The sequence below is a fragment of the Mizuhopecten yessoensis genome, unplaced genomic scaffold, assembly GCF_002113885.1.
Source record: "Mizuhopecten yessoensis strain PY_sf001 unplaced genomic scaffold, ASM211388v2 scaffold9331, whole genome shotgun sequence".
In the NCBI taxonomy this organism is placed as follows: domain Eukaryota; kingdom Metazoa; phylum Mollusca; class Bivalvia; order Pectinida; family Pectinidae; genus Mizuhopecten; species Mizuhopecten yessoensis.
Genome location: NW_018407994.1, coordinates 664058 through 685817, shown reverse-complemented (window position 1 = coordinate 685817; position 21760 = coordinate 664058). Strand labels below are relative to the sequence as shown.

The window sequence follows — 21760 nt, the reverse complement described above, 5'->3', positions numbered from 1 at the left end:
CTTTCTCAAAGTTCACATGAACATTCCCCATGGTCCCTAGTTACGCATACAGTACTAGTGTATATGTTGAATTATTGGATCGTGAAAAATATAGATTGTTAATGCAATTTCTAACATGTAACCTTAGATGTATCACTTTTGGCCCCGCCCCTCAGCCCAACCATGTGTACAATTCTGAATCCCAAACACATAGGGATGCTTTCAGTCAAATTTAGTTAAATTCCAATCAGTCAAATTTAGTTAAATTCCAATCAGTGGTTAAGAAGAAGTTGTATGAAAAAATTGTTAACGTACGAACAACGGACATCACGGTATGGCATGAGCTCACCTTGGTCTTCGGACCCGGTGAGCTAAAAATGATATGCAAACTAAGGACAATGGGGAACCTATATATGAAATTTGAGAGATATCCCTCCAATACTTTGAGAAATAGTGCTAACAAACTTTCATTCTCAAATTCAAGATGGCTGGCTGTCGGCCATTTTGGTTTTGAGATCAGTCCCAAAACACAATATGCATAACTAGGGATCATGAAGAAACTTCATGTGCGATTTGAGAAAGATCCCTTAGAAATGGCACTAACAGACTTTCATTCTCAAATTAAAGATGGCTGCCTCGTGGCCATTTTGGCTTTGGGATCAGTTCACAAAAAACAATTTGCATAACTAGGGATCATATGGAACCTTCATGATTTTTATTTAGAAAGATCACTAAAGCACTTTCTAAGACATAGCGCTAGCAAGAATTGTATAAGGACAGACGGACCACTTTAAAAACATGCACTTCACATCTTAACCTTACAAATTTATTCAAGTAAGTATATTCTACTAGTTCAATTTTCTGAAAATTTATACTCCAAAATATGAAAATGTTCCAATGATAATGGTGATTGAAGAGACTGACATATTTTTTTTTTATTTCAATTACAATTCAATTAATTAATTATGCCTGTAAAAGAAATTCCTATTTCCTGCCTGCCCAAATAGCTTAAATTTGTCAATGGTTTAAAAAAAAGATATTTCTAATGAGATAATAGCAATATGTTGTTACAGTTCCAAAATACTTAAACTTACATTTTAAGTGCTGAAACAGAACAAGAGGCCAGCAAAATATTATCATTAAATATTATATTGCACTAAAAATGTTTCCCTCGCAAACTTTGTTAGCTCCATCTGTTGAAACTACCAGCAATTTTTTTATATGGTTCTATGCTTTTTGATTCTTCTTCAGAAGTTGCTTAACATTTTTTTCCCTGTGACTTTGTAAGTAGGTCAATGTGATTTTCCTTCTCAAATTGGTTAGCTCTATTCCAAAATGCTACCAGCCAAATCTTATGAATCCGTTCCTTTTAGTTCTTGAGAACAAATCCTTTGAAATGTTGTAGACCTCTGTGACCTCTTAAAGTAGGTTGAGGTCATTTTCATTCGCAAACTTTGGTGAGCTCTATCCCAGGAAGTCACCAGCCAACTATTATAACTTTATGAATTTTAATTCTTCAGAAGTAGTTTGACATATTTGAACGCTGTGACCTTGAAAGTAAGTCAAGGTCATTTTCATTCGCAAACTTTGTTGGGCTCCTTCCCAGGTAATTACCAGCCAAATATTCAGGTTCTATCCTTTCCAGTTCTTCAGAAGAAGTCATTTTAAGTGTTTGACATATCTTCCTCATGTGACCTTAAAAGTAGGTCAAGGTAATTTTCATTCTCAAACTTTGTTGGGCTCTTTCCCAGAAAGCTACAAGCCAAATATTCAGAAGAAGTCGTTTTAATCATTAGACATATCAGACTCCTGTGACCTTGAAAGTAGGTCAAGGTCATTTTTGTTTTCAAACTTTGTCGGGCTCTATCCCAGAAAGCCACCAGCCAAATATAAAGATTCTATACCTTTCAGTTCTTCAGAAGAAGTCGTTTGAAGTGTTTGACACATTTAACCCCTGTGACCTTGAAAGAAGGTCAAGGTCATTTTCATCCTCAAACTTTGCCGGGCTCTCATCTCAGGAATCCATCAGTCAAATATGAAGAGTCTATACCTTTTAGTTCTTCAGAAGTTGTTTGAAGTGTTTGACACATTTGACCCCTGTGACCTTGAAAGTAGGTCAAGGTCATTTTCGTTCTCAAACTTTGTAGGGCTTCTACCAACAAAGCTTTCAGTCAAATATCATGACTCTAGGCCTGTCCGTTCTTCAAAAGAAGTTGTTTAAAGGAAAAGTTGACGGACGAGGACAGATGAACGACGGACGCCTTACCATGACATAAGCTCACTTGCCCTTCGGGCAGGCGAGCTAAAAATGAACCAATGCAAAAATACCCAAAAGTATCATTTTCCTAAATAAACTATAGTTAACTTTGCCCCCTCCCCAGGGGCAAACATGGAGTCTGGGGGTCATGAAATTCACAATTTTGATAAAGCACCTCGAGACCCTTCCAACTATGATAAGTATTGGTTTTCAGCCTATTTCAGTCTGGAGAAGATGACTGTTGAAATTCCTGGCTATATGATCCCATTTGGGCTCAGCCCCTGGGGATGAGACAGGATTCAAAATGTCAAAAGTATCAAACTGTCATCTCATGGTTATAATGTAAATCAAGTTTGAAAGATTTCCAGTAGAAAATGAACAAAATATACCCAAAAGATGAATTTTCCTATATAAACTTTAGTAATTTCACCCCCTCCCCAGGGGCAAACGTGAAGGTTGAGGGTCATGAAATTTGCATTTTTGATAAAGTACCTCAAGACCCTTCCACCTATGAAAAGTATTGGTATCCAGTATATCTGGGTCTGGAGAATAAGATTTTAAAAATTTAAGCCAATTTGACCACTTTTAGCCCCGCCCCTGGGGGTGCACGTGGGAACCAGATAATTCACAATTTTGGTGCATATTTGAACAAGGAATTGAAGGTTCCTGCAAAATTTGATTGAAATAGGATCATCAGTTCCTGAGAAAAAGTCGAAAATGAAAATTGTTTACGGACGCACGACGACGGACAAAAGGCAATTAGAATATATAGGTCACTTGAGACTTAATTAGTCTCAGGTGACCTAAAAAAAACATTGTTACCATGCCCCTTGTCAGTCTTTATTTTTTATTACCTGTAGTAATCCGTTCATTGTACCATAATTTCAAGTTATAATCAACAAGTGGAATTTTCGGTTACATATTTTTATTCATACAAAATGTGTTCACGTGTTCTTCCAGGAAGCAGCCAAAATTAACAATTAACACAGAACTTTCAGGGATGTACAATTCTGATTGAGAGATACCTAGGGCTGATGAATTTATAGTTTAAAGTAACTTGATATTATAACCATCACTGGCCAGTGAAAAATATTTCGTTTTTAGTTTTTTCTGATCACTGTTAAAGTGTAGGAACTGTTCACTTTTGCCAACACATGACTCGCGCTGAAGAACTAGGGATGAAAGTCAGATTTCCTGCCTCTGTGATATGTTATTTTTCAAACAAAGCCGACATCGACCATAACTATAAGTCTGTAAGCAAGCATTAAGGGCAAATGATAATTGGTCAAAAGGGTTTGTTGAATTTGATGCCAACGGCCCTGCCCCTGGCTACCTAACAATATTCATCAACATTTTTCTGAAGCACTTTTAACTCATTTCAAATTCAAAGGTTGGAACAGTTCATTATGAAATTTTCAGGAGTGAATGAGTTTTAAAGGTTCTTATATTCATATATAAATATTTGTGAATGGTGTATTCTATCACAATTTGAATATACATGCATGGATGAAACATCACTGGCCTAGAGGAGTAGTTAACTGTAATGAACTGGCCCACTGAAAAAAAAAGTTGACCACTGTCAAAATTCCAGAATTGTACAATCCTGCTATATATTTTAGCTACGATAGGTCTTTATTCATAGTGTTTTTACTGGTTTTTGCGAAGAGTTCAATTCACAATGCTGAAATAATCCTCCGGTACTTTTCGACTCCATTCATATGCTTGTCCCTAATATAGTGTATACGTAGTATGAATAACTTTTCTTTATGGTTGTGACTACAATTTTGGCTCAAAATTGTATACATTACAATTTGAATGTAGACAGCAGTGATAAATACATCACAATGATTATCAGGTTAACCTTCAGCTTTATGAAAATCTTTGTTTACAATATGATGTATAACAGCCAAAAGCATCATTCCAGTCCGTATGGATGCATAAAATACATCCCCAGTGTTGACATGAGGTTTTGGTCCTCTCAATGCAGACACTGTTGCTGTTGCTGTTCCCCTTCGTGATGACCGCCGTGATGATCGTCATGATCAACGTATTCATCTTGTTCAGGACAATACGGATGTAATGCCTTCTGTTTTTCACAATGCCCTTTGTCCAGAGAGATCCTTAGTTTCGAGCAGATACAATCTTCATCCAGGTCGTCCTTATCGTGTATCTGCAAAACATCGTTGACTTTGAGTTTTGATTTTACAGCAGACAGAGTGGAAGCATGGATCATCTTATGCTTCAGTTTTGAACAAGAAGGTGCCCTGAAAGACAACAAAACAATATTTAAAGTAAATACCATTTTAAAGTTACTGGCTTATAACTAATAGGTTTGGAACTGTACATGTTCCTTTCCCATTCAATTCTTATTTCCCATTCAATTCTTAATCAAGTAGGACTTGTTAGTTATAAAAAGGCACTTATCATACCATATCAATGAAGACATATTGCAAAACCTAGTCGGGGGTGTATAACATTTTCCTGTGCCCGCATTCATGAAACCGATCACATGCTCAAGCATGTATTTTGTGCTCCTGCATTATTTCTTCTAACAATAAGGCAATTGTAAATTAAAAATTAAAAATTATTTTAAAGACACTTAAAGCTGAATATTCTTTTCAGTGTTAACATTCAACTTATGGATGATCATTTGACATGATTTAAGTGAGTTACAAGAAACCTGATTTGAGCACAGAATCCATGATGGAGCATGAGAATGGTTTGTACCAGCACAGGTCTATAGACACTAATAACCTTAAATCTACTTGAATTGCCCAAAATACAAGAAATGGTTTCCATATGAGTTGATATTAACTTGAGATTTTGGCTCATCAATTTTTGAGCATGACCTATAATTTCTTTATAGTCGTACTTGTAACTGTACATGGATTGAGTTCGAGAAAAAGGGGCCGATTTCTCAACAAATCAATAATAGCATAGTATAATAAGTGCTGGTGCCCATAAACCTGGAAATTGTTGAATAAACTGAAAATTTAGTAAAATGAAAAGAACAACAATTTTCTGAACATTATTTACTAACAATATTTAGTCTTTACTTAAACCTGGACACTTAGTGGACAATCACTTTGACAATCTCTTCGTTTACAGAAATATTAATCACAACAACATTAAATAGTCAATCCTTTCGTTGTCAATGAATGACGCAATTATGCTTACACACCCAATTTTGGTGCTTGTCCATTTATATAGCACATAGCAGGGAATTTGAAGTACAGTTCATTTTTTAGTACCATGGCTAGTTCAAAATTTTGGAATTTGTATGTATACATAAATTGGTAAATTTATATTCAATCATTATCGGAAACGATGCAAATGTCTGTTTTCATTCAAAACTGTGGAAGATATGATGTTTACACATTTACTTTTGTTATTGTGAGTTGCATATATATATATACCTGTAACCGATGAGGGGAAAATGTTTTGTTAAAAACCTTACTTTTCTTCTTAATTATATATATTTACTTAATTTTATTATATCAAGAGACAGTACAGTAAGTAGCAACATTAATCGCTATCAATGCGATTCATGGAACTACAGGAGTTTCCTTGTTCTGCATCATTGAGAGGCACTGCAGATACTGATGACCTACTAAAGTGCCAAATAAATCATATCACTATGAAGGTGACTTTATATATAATTAGATGATATATTCTAGATATCAATTTTATGGAAAAGGAGTGTCCTTTTCACTTTTACCATTTAAAAAAATAAAAATAAATAACAGGTCAATAATATAATAATAGTCACAAAATCCCTCAACATAATGGACGAGTAACATAGGCTGAACGAATTGTCACCATCTCATTTCCACTTTTCAGGATTAATGTTTTTACAAAGGCCCGATATTTATGTCAACTGAGCACAAACCCAACAACATAGACAAGATTGCAAACAAGTTGTCAATAACCCCCACTGCTCGACAATAGACTCAGTTCATAGAAACATGCAGGAAATTATTATCATAACCTGCTTATGCGACCCTCATCAGCCTTCCCTAAATATATGATGTAAAAGCATACCAGCTGTAATGATCACAGATGAAATCAAACGGAGGCAATGCTCCAGACAAACGGTATCTAACACTATGTCGAACTTTTAACAAAGGTCAAAGATTCAAATGTATACATAGGTCACTGTGATTAATTAAAAAAAATGCACATGACACTCTATCTTCCTTAAATTAGATGAACATGTACCAGCATACCAATTTGGATGATTGCAGGTGATCAGAACATAAGCAAGTCTAAACCAATGGAATTTCAAGAACCAGGCTTTGTCTGCAAAAATATCCTGTGAAGAAATGTCCGACAAAACAATTACTATTTTCACAAGTTTAACTGGTCATAGTATCCATCATTCTTGACACATGAAAACAAATAGCAAACTGCTCGCATATTCCTCTATTTCTTCCTGTTACAGTACATTACGTCTAACAGGAAACCTCGATTGAATTGTGATGTTATATGGGATTTTTTTGACCGTTTTCTTCTTAATGTAAAACCACTGACAGGATTATGAATGCGAAGGAGAGCTCCAAAAATGGCTGCTTTTCGTCGTTGGAGTTACTTGCCCCCCGGTCATTTTTTCGGTTAGAGTGACTGCCCTTAGCATACCTCATCCTTATTTGCGATAGAGATCAATAAAAGACTACGTTACCGTAAAACGACATCATGGCTGACAAGGGGCCGCCTCAAAGGCGCAGAAAGAATTGCCAATTTGTAAATGAAACAGAAGGTATGTCAAGTTAGAAAAGGGAGAAGTAACTATCAGTTATATATCAATGTTGTTGGTTTGCATATTTTCGGGAGGTTTATACACGTAATATCTTCAAATGTCACCGATAACGCACTAAGTCGTTACCTATGTTTACATTTGTTCACGTTAGAATATTGATACAGAGTACGGGTTCGACATAATGGCCCCGTCATAATAACATGTACGCGAGAAATTATCTCTTGTGAAATTACGAATTACAATTTCTGACGTAGGTAATACCTGGTGTCGACCGAAAACAAACGAAAACAACAGTAACACAGATGTCAACAACAACGAAAACGACATCACAGATGTCAACAACAACGAAAATGACAGCACAGATGTCAACAACAACAACATAGTCGATGAAGCAGACGTGCGTGTTGCACTAGCCACCCGCACTGTGCATGAAGTTTACAAAGAGGAAGAAGACTGGGAGAAAAACCTGATGAAGTGGAATGAAAGAAGGAGAGTGGTTGAGCTCAGTGTTCTGAGCGAATTCCTTGAGAAAGGATGCCATGCATGTGGTTGGATGCTGAAGTTGTCCCAACACATTTCAGGAACGGCATTATGGCCTCAGGAGTCTGCTCTACATAAAGGTGTGTACTCTGAATATATATTTTTAAATAATAATAATAATTGGAGGTTCTTATATACCACTTTATCACAACCTAGTTCGTAGGTCGTCTCAAAGTGGTTCACAAATTATTATCCGTGGTTATATGGCCTTTGCAACCAGCCAATACATTTCTCAACTCCCTGGGGAGTAACAGCCGGAGCTGCCATTTTGGCGCTAACAGCTAGCATTCAACAATTCTAGCAATGCCCAACCACGTACTCATTTACAGCTGAGTAGACTGGAACAAGCGGAGTAAAGAATCTTGCTCAAAGATACAACACATTGCCGTGCCGTGGCACGAACCCTTCAGTCACGAGTCCGGCGTCCTACCACGAGACTACCATGTCTCCTTATGCCAAATTATGTTTGTGCAATATTATTGAATGAGACCGATGACTGTAAAGCTTGGATTTTGTGTAGATCATACGGTCTTCATAATGATATTTGTCCTCATCAACATAACAAATGAAAACATCACATAGTTTGGTGAATTATCCACTAGTTGATCAAGTAAAAAGTTCATAATCTAGCGTATTGTGTTACATCATAATTCATGACAGCTGAACAATGAAAATGTATTTATCATCACAACAATAACCGCTCCCTGAAGGACGCGTGTGCAGACATTTTATTTTAAACAACTAATAGCTTTTAGGTGAACCTTGAAATGAATGGGGAACAACAAGGGATTTCTTGCATATTTTTGGATACAGCGCCGAAAAAACACTCAAAATATGGTGAGAATTGGTCGCCAGCCAGTAGTACTAATATTAATACCCGGCCTCCTCTGCCCCGGCCGGGTATTAAATCGATCCCATGCCTTGTAATGGAGCAAGCCCGGTGTGAATCACATCAGGGCGATTTTAGAATAAATTGACAGCACATTGGTCTGCATCTATAAATAAGGTTGTAGTATTAACTACTTCTGTTGATATCCTGCACAACTTGAAGTTAAACTCTGCTGAAAATGTCGTTAAATTATCAAGTTAACGTAGCAAGCGTAATCGAAATCTGAATTGACCGCCATGTTGGAAAGTTAGTCTCTCTTCCGATATAGGTCTGACATCCAAATATGGGTGTCATGACCCAATATGGAAATTGTAGTAAACATGGCGGCATCAGTAGTAATACTATATTTGGCCGAGCAGGCCATATATAGAAAGGATAATTGAGATAACATCACGCGTGATCTGTCATGGCAGTCGTTTCTTTTTTTCCCCCCAACAATTATGCAATATTTTGATAACATTATACTCATATGAGGCGTGAATAATATGCAATCTTACAGATTAACACTTTTGATTTTGCTCCATTAGTTGGCATAGGACCGCTTCGTAGCTCTGACAACGCAATATATAAAAAAAAAATGTCTCGTCGTCAGAAAGCTACGTTATCGCAGCTAGCCAGCCAGTAATAGCGATTTTTAGGAAAAGGTGACGGAAGGCGGACCTTCGGACCAGGTGAGCTATTTTGGTCTATATCTTACCTTCATAAAAAAAAAGGATAAAAGAATGTGTATCAAAATTCTTAATAGCAACAATGAAGTCATCAGAAATATCGTTTTTTACACAAATTCAGCTGCTTTGTTCACATTTGACCTCTCCATGTTTCAAAGTTCTTACAATTTTACATAGAATGGCCACTCTAAATTTTCTTATTGACAAAAATATGCTGAAGGCCCACTGGCATTGCTCTCAATGTCCGGAATTTCCCTTAGTCTCAAGTGCACAACTGTGGTCTAATTTATATATAACTGTCACCTAATTACACGGTCATATTTGACTATAGAATAGTCAAATTGCCAGAGTTACCGGTGCTTCGATGCCTGCCTGTATTAGGCCCTCGTTGACTCGTTTCAATACGCATTTCTTTGTCCTTTCTAATAGTCAATGTTGTGCTGACAAATGTAACCCTAGCATATAATGGTATACGCGATATCGAGGGTCTTCCAGTAACATACAGATACAGAAAGTAGACTTAAGCCACAATTTGGAGGCACTTTTAATACTGACCTAGACGTTAGCTAGGAACAACTGTCACAATAGTCTCGCATCTAACAAACTGTCGTACGTTATTTCAGAAATATTTCTCCCGACCTACTTCTACTTAAAGAGTTAGATAGGTGCCCATCACTATTCCGGAAGTTCAGACTATGCCGGGTCGTGGAAAGTTTTTCGTTATAGCACACATACACTGTACAATACAGATAAAACAACTAACATTTTAAGTTAACAGATAAACCTACCATGATACGAAAACAACCTTTTCCACCACCTTTCCTTCTGAATCCACGCGACCGGCGTATTCAAACGCGCCATACCGGCACTCATCGTCTGGAAGGTTCCTCACGAAAGCTTCATAACAGTCATATTTGTTTTGCCCCGACTTACTGACGACTTCCTTATCTACGACAACCTCTGTAAGTTCTTTGTTGAGCTTGAACAGAACGAACTTTACACTATGTGCACTCTTTAGTCTGTCAAATGCTTTGGAACAGGAGTCAGCGACTTTCACTCCGGACGCCATTTTGGAAATGTGAGGTGTGCCTGTGCAGCTTCCGCGTCACGTGTTTTATAGTTCGAAGTTCAATTTCCATATTTGTACATTTTGCAAGGCGGCGCGTGACTCACGCTGGAGCTGACGAATACGACAGCGGGAGTAATGCAACCACAGTTGCGTATTGTTTAACAATAAGAATAACTTAAAAAATGTAGAACTTTATCAGTAATTAATTCAAATTGGGTCCAGTTTCGGTACATTACTAATTATGACCGGTTATAATTGCACGCATGATATTGTTGTCCCTTTATATAGTAGCGAATGAAAACACCGTTTACTTTACGGCAAAACAACTTTACTTATTCTATATTTTCATTCATATTTGTAGATCTACCATAACCATAAAAAGTTAATCTTATTAAATCTTATTAATTGATTGCCATGAAACCAGAGACGTACAATTAATACGTGTAATACCACAATCACGTGACTGTCACGTGGTCTGGTGGGCTTCGGGAATGTATGCGAACCATTTTATTGTCATTTCTTTAAGGTAAACAATTCATTAATATTAATTAAGCTAATACAAATATAGAATGTAAAATGATATAAAGATGTTATTTACAAATATCTAAATTAATTGCATTTTTTTGGTATTAATATATATCGAAACGTACTGGAAAGGGTCGAATCGTCGACGACCGGGTAGACTTCGGAGTCCCGGGTTTGAACCTCGGTCTGACCCAGAGACCTAGGCCTATCTGTCTGGAGTAGGGGTGGGGGTGGGGTCCAAAATNGGGGGGGGCATGTGGGGGAAAATTGAGAAAAATGGTGAAAATACATGATTTTAAAGAAAATTCTCAGAGGGGGGGGGGGTCCTGAAGCCTAAAAAAACTCTGGATCCGCCACTATTTCTCTTTCTCCTGTTACAAAAGTGGCGATCTTGCCAACCCATGTTTTAAGCTTTGGGTGTACGCTTATATACAATAACGGTACTAAATAGTTGTGTCTTCGGGGGCGAAAGGAGGGAGGAATACAAGTCCCAGTAGCGGAACTGGACTGGGTTGATCGTCGGCGACCAGATAGCTCAATTGCTAGAGCGTCCATCTACAGTTCGAAGGGTCCGGGGCTGGGTCTGATATCCGGTCTTGCCGTTACATTTCTCTTTCTCCTGTTGCATATAACAATATGTACTAAAGTACACGGGCGCTATAATTAGATATAGCGTCGTTTAATAAAGGCCACCTCTTTGAATAAAGGCCACCACGTTGAATAAAGGCAACCACGTTGAATGAAGGCCACCACGTTGAATGAAGGCCACCACGTTGAATAAAGGCAACCACGTTGAATAAAGGCCACTACGTTGAATAAAGGCCACCACGTTGAATGAAGGTCACCAGCAGCAATAAAAAAGCACAAAATATAGACTATGTTTAAATATGACGGAAATTGGATTTCTATCAAAGATATTGCATGTGCAAATAGGAACATCGATTCATTTATCGCAGGAAACAAGTTAGTAACTCCAAGTTAATTCTCTAAGGTTTCTCATAATACATTGGTCGATCATTTGTGATTTCATTTATGCTTTAAGCGTCCGACCAACAACCGCCTCTTTGCGGTAGCGCAGATATGATGCCTAATTCAAGTCAAGTCAAGTAAATTTTATTTAAAAGTCGGTCCGTGGTTAAACAAGGCAACACAAGGCTTTTACAACCGGCTATACACGTATAACAAATAAAAACGGAGATAGCTTTAGATAAAACATAACAAGCATGCAAATCTATGACATTGTTAAAACAGAAACATTGTTAAACGTATAAAAGATAGATAGTGTGGAATTACTTTTGGCACATACATTTGGAAAAAAATATATATTTAAGCAAACAGTCAAAACAAGGTGGCTACAGTGCCCCATTCTTGATAACCATGGCTATTTATAAATTCCTAGATAACTTAAAACATTCTGGAAAAAAACCCACACTTATCACACAATGCCTTCAACAAATTACATAATTACAAAACACATAAATCAATACATTCATAAACAAACAAACCAAATTTGAATTGAAATTAAAAGAAATAAAACAATGTATTGTAAGCAGTACAAACAGTACATAAAGTTATATACACATACAAATCTTGCAAGCATAATGACTGACTAAAAGCATTGACGCAGAATAGATAAAACGGCAGAGGCAGCAAAGGGAGGAAACTCATCTGCACATCGCACAGTGTAAACTTTCACCATTTCAAGTTTTTATTATTTTCCTATCGTCATTAAAAGATGTAAAGATGTAGATAATCTGACATGCTCTGACAGTGAGTTCCATGTAATGTAGAGGCAGCTAAAAAGCTAAAACTATTTGTTACATACTTAACTGTTCTGCTTCAAGGGACTTGTAAAATGTTACTGTACCTGAAATTATAAGATGACGTTTTAACACGAATAAAATTCTGTAAATAAAAGGGGCTTTGTCCATTTAAAATATTAAAAGTTTCTATAAGTACTTGTTTGAGTCTACTTAATTGTATATACAAGTGTTACCTTTTACTAAAAGATCTTCGTAGTTGGAATTAAAATCTTGATAGACAAATTTAAGGGCTTTATAGTGTACACCCCTGACCCCCTATGGTGTGTGCATAGGACAGAGTATTGTCGTCTGCATAGTTAAAATGCATTTTTTATAAAAAAAGAAAATGTCATTTATAAAAATTATCAAAAACGATCGGCCCTAGTTTTGAGCCTTGTTGTACACCTTTCACAATATCTAGCACTGGACTTGTAGTACCGCCTATTTGTACACACTGCTTTCTGTTGGAGAGATAGCTCCTGATAAGCTCCATAGCGGCATTTCCCAGCCCAAACGATACCAGCTTCTCCAATAGGAGGAGTTCAGACGGTAGACAGTCGAATGCTTTGGACAAATCCATCAGAACGGTAGCAACATATTTGTCAAGGCCATTCGCCACTCCTCAGCGAGTGCTATCAGCGCTGACTGACAGCTGTATCCACGTCTGAAAGCTGAGAGGAAGGGATGGAAGATGCCGCTGAAGTAGCCCTAGAGTTGCTCAACCATAGACTTTTCAAAATATTGGAAATACTGGGTAATATGCTCACTGTTCTATAGGTGGTTTTTTTTTTTACTTAAATGGCTCTCCTTTTTAAAAATAGGGGTAACCCTAGCGAGCTGAAGTTGGTCTGGAACATAGCATTTAGAAAAGACCATGTTAACCAAGTTGCCATAACATTACTGGTGAGATGAAGAACCTTAGGAGATATACAATCTTAACCTGTAGCCTTTTTTGGTCCGATTTTCTTAATATATTGTAGTACCTTTTCTTCACTTACCTCTTTTAAGATAAAATTGCATTCGGACAGATCAGTGTTTTCTTTTATTGCTAAAACACTAGGGTGATCTGCTCCTAAAGGACAATTTGTATTTACACCTATATCGTCAAAAAAACATCGTTAAAAATATTACAGACATCCGATGGATGTGTAACAAGTCCGCCTTTTTCCTGTAAGTGTACATGGAACGAATAGTGGGCCAAAAGTCAGTCGACTTTGTTCCCCCACCACACTGTTCAGCAAAATATAATTTGATGGCTTGTCTTTTTCGCTTTGTTACATAATTTCTTTGTTTCCTGAACAGGTTCCAATTTTTGTCTGATTTAAAAAGATTAAATTTACGAAATAAGCGTTTCTTGTGATTTATTGCTTTCCGTGGTTTATTGTTCTATTCAGGCAGGGCTTTCCCGAACAATTCAAGTGGTCAAACTGGACATTTGGAACGGACTATGAATATGGGGATAGCGAGGTTACATAAGTGGAAATGCATACAATACATACATTCATTAAAAAAAATATGGCTTTTCGCGTGATGTCCCTTTAAAAGGAGCTTGGGTTTTCCTCTGATATTTTGTTTGATTGGAATATGCTGATCAATAACTTCAACAAAGGGTTTATCATAAGCTTAATAAACATCTTTTGGGTCTTCAAAAATGTGAAATGATACATGTTCAAGACTACACTCAATTTATCAACAACAAGTTCTTTGAAATATCTGTATGTAATTATTTTGCGAGTAGGGCATTGCGCTCTTTGATTACAGTCAGAACCATATGATGACAATCACTTAGCCCAGTATCTACAACATTGGTACAGAAAAATAGATTTGGTCTGTTGGTAAGTATCACATCGACTAATGATGGTATACCGTTTTTCATACAACCGGTAGCAATTTTTATAAGGTTTAGAATTCAGAATGCGATCTCATTAAAACCCCATTCTGAAGGCGACCAGCACGTTTATTTCCCGATGTGATGATCATCACTCTGACGTCAACTTTTCCCAACATGTCCATGGATCGATAAAGGACTACCAAGTTTGTTCAAATGTGATCGAGACCTACTTTCAAGGTCACAGAATCACATATTTATTATTTTCAAATGACCTTTAAATTCTCAATAACAAAAAGCCCAGGATGATAATGTCCGACAATCCGCGTGCTGGGAAATGTCCGACAATCCGCGTGGTGGTAAATGTCCGACAATCCGCGTGCTGGGAAATGTCCGACAATCCGCGTGCTGGGAAATGTCCGACAATCCGCGTGCTGGGAAATTTCTGACAATCCGAGTGCTGGGAAATGTCCGACAATCCGAGTGCTGGGAAATTTCTGACAATCCGCGTGCTGGGATGAATATTTACCAATTTCGAATCGCATATATGACTTTGACCAATTTGTAATCACATAAGTCAAATGTTAAAAAAATTCGTTAAAGCAATTTGTGATAAATAGCCAAAAGGCTAATGGTACGTGGTGATATTAGGCCAGCAGCATGCTAGAATAAAGGACTATTAAGTGTGTTTAAATGAAAGACCTTGGCCCAATTTTTAACGACACAAGGTTTATGTCAACATATTTAAACGATTTCTTCTGAATAACTAAAAGGCCCATTATGATGATATTTGGGTATTAATGATGGAAAAAAAGACTACCATTTGTTTTTACTGACTGACACTTTCAAGATCACAGGTTTCAAATGTGTTACAATTTTTCAACGACATCTCTGAATGAACATTAGTCACAGAAATATTATATCGCCTTACGTTTTTAGGATGAAAGACTTATCGAGTTTATTGTGGATGAGACGATGAGACTTGTTTGATCCTTTGATGAACATTAAAATAATCTGTCGGCTACGTAACGGTAAAATTGACTGGCTTTGAAGTCGGGTGTTAATCCTCTGTAATCTTCAAAGGAAAGATATTCAACCTAGCGATCGTCAGGGTCTTCTTTTACCCGAGACCAATCAAATAGCTATAGACGCGTGTCATCAAACAGAGAGCGAAAGTGAGCGTAACCCCTGGATAGCGAGGATGACTGTACATAGCTCTGACATTCTGTACATAGCTTCGACATTGAAAAAACACACTATCACGGCGATGTGGACAATTAAATATCAGCATGTCTTTATATCAGTTATATTCATTGTACCAAAAAACACTGCACACGAACCACTTAATTACAAGTTATGAGGATGTGTATGCCCTCTTACATAACCGGAATAAATCTCTGATTTGCAGCAAGAAGAATAAGCTTTCGTTGCCAACCAATTTCTTGCCCATGCGCGAAATCGGAATTTTTAATGATATGCATGAACATCGATATATACGTTTTTGGGTCACGCACATGGGAGTGTCAAATTGGCTGTCTTAACTATTCACTGCATAGACAGCGTGTTTCAACGATCGACGTAATTAACTTTACGTCTTACTTAAGAGTTTGTTATAACGACGTGTCTTAGCAATCTGCAGCTCACAATACTGAAAGAAGCCTCGATATCGAGTATATTTCAGGGTTGGAGGAGTGCGCTTGGGATTTAATTTGTTGGTTATAAAGTTCAAAAAACTTTTTGAAGTCAGTTGTTTTGACCAGATTTCCTGAGAGGTTGTTCCGATCAGTGATGGTTCGTGGAAAGAATGAGTTCTTATTAGTGTCAGTATTACACTGAAAGTCCCTGCAGGTAGAGCGTTAGAATTGTACCTGCTGGCCCCATTGCATGATCGTAAGAGGCGACTAAATTTGTGATTTTATCTTTTCTCTTCTTTCTAAAGAAATTTCTTTTTCCTAATGTCTCCCTTGACAATGCCTCACTTTTGGCCTTTAGTTGAGCGTTCGCGCCTGTGAGGAAGGCTTTGGGTTCTGTTCCCTGGCCGAGACATATCAAAGTCTGTAAAAATGGTAGTTTATACTCCTGCTTAACGCTCAGAAATTTAGGAGTGGGACGACTGGTTCGCCCGTTGTCTGTATAATGTGACAGGGTGGAGTGTCCTGCTGGGTGTATTCGGCAGTATGTTTCAGTGAGGTAGCACTATAAAGTCGGCATCAGTTCCGCGCTATCACAAGGAGACAAGTCTCGGGATTCTCAAATTTGGCAAAACCCTCGAGTTTTACCACATTCGAAAACCCCTCGGTCGGATTATCCCTACCCTACACCCTTGGGCATGAAAGAGTCTTATAATCTACCTGACGGTGTGTTTAAACGTCATAATGATATAACTCCACGTCTTACTTTAGAGTGCATTACCGAGCTGACGGCGTGTGTTAATGTTATAGCTTACTATAGTGTACGGTATTGGATGGCGGTACGTCTTAACTACGTCATTAACTTCACGTACAACTTTAGAGCACGTTATCTAACTGACGTTGTGTTTAAAAGACGTCATTTATCTGTTACGGCTCATACAGTATGTTTTAGAGCTGACGGCGTGTTTTAATTACGCAATCGACTACAAATCTTACTGAAGAGTTCGTTATCTAGATGAACGCTTGTTACAGCGATGTATTTAACTTTTAGGTGCACTATCTAGCGGACATCAGATATACCGCTAAATCACAACCTAGTTCGTAGGTCGTCTCAAAGCGGTTCACAAATTATTATCCGTTGGTATTGAGCCTTTGCAACCAGCCAATATATTTCTCAACTCCCTGGGGAGCATACCGTCATGTTGCCATATTGGCGCTCACAGCTAGCATTCAACAATTCTAGCACTGCCCAACCACGTACTCATTTACAGCCGAGTAGATTGGAACAAGCGGAGTAAAGAATCTTGCTCAAAGACACAACACAGTGTCGTGCCGTGAATCGAACCCGCAACCCTTCGATCACGAGCCTGGCGTCCTACCACTACATTACCGTGCCTTCAATCCAAATTATATTCGTATTTTTACAATTTACATGTAACAATATATAAAATTGATAGAAGTATTTACTTTTGTTTCCGTCATTACATTGCATGACTCGAACACCAGAGCATACGTCTCTACGCGGGTCGAGTCCGGCACGTATGGTTTACTTCGACCGAATCTGATCGTACCGACGAAAAAAATGGGATGACGATGATGACGACGTGGACGACAGAGGCATTCGGGAGTCGTACAGTAACACAAACATTGTGGACACTTACTTAGATCACTAGTTTCTCAATTAATGTCTACGAAACAATGATGTGTCTAACACAGGCTGCATGCCGTGCCCTACTGCCTAGCTCGTGCTCTTTTGACAGGTAAATTTCGTAACTCTTTAAAATAAAGGTTACAATTTGAGCGAAAATGGAAGCGCAAATTTCAACGTTTTCCTTTCTACAAAAAATAGTTTACATATTAAACGTGTCGTAACGTTTCAAGACCGACTGGTTCTTTCGTCAAGCTATGATTGAGTGGGCGATTCAATATATCTGTTCTCAATAATGGTTCATTGATAAAGATGAGATTTTATTTAGGAAAGATATTTCAATTCTTAAAACAAAAATTCAAATGGGGGAATAAAATACAATTTGAACCTAAAAAAAAAGAAGGAAGATTATTCCCACTAATTAAACCCAAAAGAAAGGAATTAAATTGTTAAATGTCGTACATCAAAGTTGCATCTGCCCATTGAAGACGGACGATTGGTTGGCATACCTCGTCAGAATAGTTTGTTTGTTTGTTTGATTTTGTTTAACGTCCTATTAACAGCTAAGGTCATTTAAGGACGGCCTCCCCTGTGTGCAAGATGCATGCGTGTAGTGTATGTGTGTGTATTTTGGGAGGCTGCGATATGTTCGTGTTTATCTCCTTGAGATAGCGCGGAACTGAAGCCGACTTTATAGTGCTACCTCACTTAAACATACTGCCGAAGACACCCAGCAGGACGCCTCACCCGGTCACATTATACTGACAACGGGCGAACCAGTCGTCCCACTCCTAATTTGCTGAGCGTTAAGCAGGAGTAGAAACTACCATTGTTAAAGACTTTGGTATGTCTCGGCCAGGGGACAGAACCCAAAGCCTTCCTCACAGGGGCGAACGCTCAACAAATGGCCAAAAGTGAGGCATTGTCAAGGGAGACATCGTCAGAATAGAATTTGTAATTTGTATTTCAGAGGTATTGGTGATATAGATTCGTATTGCTTTAAATTTTAAGCGCGAACAAATCCGTCGATTTGAAAAGATGAATATTCCAAACTATTATCGTATTCTCCTATCACCATGATGAAAAGGTTTATTCTCAATTTATAATGTTGGTGTTATATATATGCCATAATGTAAGTTGACTCTTTGAAAAACCCGAAAAAAATTACATTATGTAGATTAATACATGTGACCTTTTGTTACATGTTAGCGTGTGTCTGAGTGAAATAACAATAGGATATCTGCTAAATCCTGTTTACATATGTGACTCTGAAATAGACTATAATCCTCCAAGCAATATTCTTCTCCCCATGTTCTCTCTCTATATATTTTTCTCTCTAAAAATTGAAGAAATGGGGAACAAGTCATTCGAGCGAGCAGCGAAGTCTTTCCTTTATTGCTGTTACATAAGAATGTAATTTTGAGAAAAGAAACGCCAGTTTGTCTGATCGCCGTCAGAACTCGTGATCATTGTAAATGAACGGCTAGAATATATAGTATATAATATATATATAATCTTAGAAAATAACAATGTTAAGCGGTAGACCTTATCAAGGCAAAAGCCTTCTCGATGTATTTTTTATCCTTTGCATGTTGTTAATTTTTACTTATCTTTTAAGAATTACGACGAAGATTGTTTAAACCAACAGGTATCTTCACAGTTCAAGATATTCACAAATCGATCAGGTAGAAGGTTGAACCGAGTATAAAAGGGAAAGTACGCAACCTGCCCTCCCCCTCCTCCATTCCCAGCCCCAACCCCCTAACACACACATACACCAGTGAGAAGGGTGCATCCCCCACCCATTACAGGAGTGAAAATGGACACCCCCCCTCCCCCAGACACACACACGCATGCACATCATTGAGAAGGGTGCATACCTCCATCCCGTTATCATGAGGTGTGAATAATGGGACACCCTCCTTCTGAGGAAGGGCACACACTATTACAGCAATGAGGTGGGGCTCCTCATTCCATTGCAGCATTGGGGAGGATTGCAGCATTGAAAAGGAGCCCCTCAATGCTTAAGGGGCCCCTACAAGCATTAAGGAGAATGAGGAGCCCCTTTGAAGCATTGAGGATTGAGCACACGCACTCGTCAAATATAGCAGTGAAGACGTGGAACCCTTCGATCCCCACCCCTATAGCATTTAGGGGCGAGTAGTCTGAGCAGGTCTCGAGGATGGGAACGCTCCCGTCCGTTACAGTAGTGACCAGAGGGATCACCACACCAAAGCAAACGTCTTGAATAAAGCCCAAAGATTAGTAACTAGCTTGTTCATGGCAGAGAATGTGAGAGCTGGGGAAAGGCACAACGCTAAGAATGTCCTTTCTGTTTTTAGTAGCGCTTGTTTTGCAAGACTACGTAAAAACAAATAGAAACTTCCAGAACCGTTTGCATTAATAAAGGAGCCCTCAAGTATATGTAGGTGTACGTTAACTACAGGCATTCTTGACGTAAGATAAATATTTGTAGTGATTGAGGTATAGTATACACAGACGTAGCTATGTGTGTTACGTGTGTATTGTTATGTATAGAGAAGTGATAGGAATGTTGTCTATCATCGTCGAACATCTATAATAGATAGCAAAAACTAGTGTGGAAGACGACAACTCAATAGTGTAGTCACGTGTTAATTACCTTGGTATGACAAAAAGGCACTCTGGCCAAGGCGACACCTCCGTGTAATTGCTTTTTATATTAACTTCGGTATAAATGATACGTGACCAAGGCGATACCGCATATAATGGACTCCGCCTATACTACATAGTACATGAATACATGCATACTGATAGATATATTTGAAAAAATAACCTTGAAATCTATCGGCTATACCTTATATAATTGTTTGCATATGTCTTGAACGTACTTATACATGCTATGCATACAAAAAAAGAGAGTGAGAAATCGATCACGCTTATGTCATGAAGACACAGAAATTTCAACCTGGGACAAGATTTTTGAGGTTCAATACGAAACTTTTTCCTCTCATTTTTTTTCTATTGTAAATGTATCTGCAGTTATAATGGTAAGCCCAATAACCCACGCCATCTTTCATAGTGTATGGCGCGTAAAACGTTACACAGTGACAAATTGATGACGCGATCTTGATAATCGTCTCGCTACATAAGATAATTAGGAAGAACACCTATTAAGTGGTGACGTTTCATAAGAAAGACGGGTGTGCTCTGTCTCGGTACATCAAGAAAGATTTACCTTTTCACTAGCAACCACGGGGTTGATTTGGTTGTATTAGGTCAAACGTCCTATCAACAGCAAAACGCATTTAACCCTTTCACCCATAGGTAACTTTAGTAGACTCTACCATACATTGATATGGATGAGCCCCTTATGGTCTAAAGCGGTGAAATGGTTAAGGACGTGTCTACATGAGTGTAATGTACGTGTGCCTATGTATATGAGTATTTGAGGCGGTACATTGGTGTGTTTGCCTCCGTGTGAATGCACGGATCTGATTCCAAATTAGAGCGCTACCTCGATACATCCATGCCGAATGCACCGAGCACGTGCAGCATTCCACCCGGTCAGATTGTAATGACACCGGCTAAACCAGTTGTGGCCACTACAGCAGGCCTATCCCTTCTCTAACTGGCAAAAACGGGGTTCACCTGTGATTTTTGACACTAAATACAGTTTTAAGTGATGAGAATTAGGCACTATATATGGAGTATTGTTATTTTCATGAACTAAATATTTTATTTCGAATTTCGAATTTCTAATAATCAAGATGCTATTTGTATTCAGTAACTTTCAGCTAACGAATACAAAACTTTGGTGTTTTATAAAATAGGGTTTGACGAATTAAGATTAAATACCAGAAAATCACGGAATTTGAAAATTGAAATGAAATACATCTTTTCCCAACTCAGCAGTTCACACAATACACGTGCTTTATTCCTCATTTTAATATTATTATGTCCTCAATATTCAATGTATGCTGTTCTAGACTACATTAATTCATATTGGTTCATGCAATAATCCTTTTAGAAGATTTATATTGTAACAACGCGACATGCTTCTGTGCCTGTCTAGATTTGTCATTGTAGTTTAATCGCCAAGAAAAAAAACTTATATTCTGCTGCCTTTATACTACCACTGCATGTGTATATCTATTTTTGAACAACAGGATCTTTGTAAATATTTATA

General features: G+C 37.9%; 1 protein-coding gene across 1 annotated transcript; it reads right to left on the bottom strand.

The window, feature by feature from the left end:
• Positions 1–3144: 3144 nt before the first annotated feature.
• LOC110457826 (actophorin-like) lies at positions 3145–10228 on the bottom strand. Its single transcript, XM_021509252.1, has 2 exons — positions 9878–10228; positions 3145–4500 (listed from the first exon to the last, which is right to left on the bottom strand). Exons 1-2 carry the CDS (start codon positions 10156–10158, stop codon positions 4215–4217), a joined length of 567 nt encoding a protein of 188 aa, XP_021364927.1. The 5' UTR covers positions 10159–10228; the 3' UTR covers positions 3145–4214.
• Between the last annotated feature and the right edge of the window lie 11532 nt (positions 10229–21760).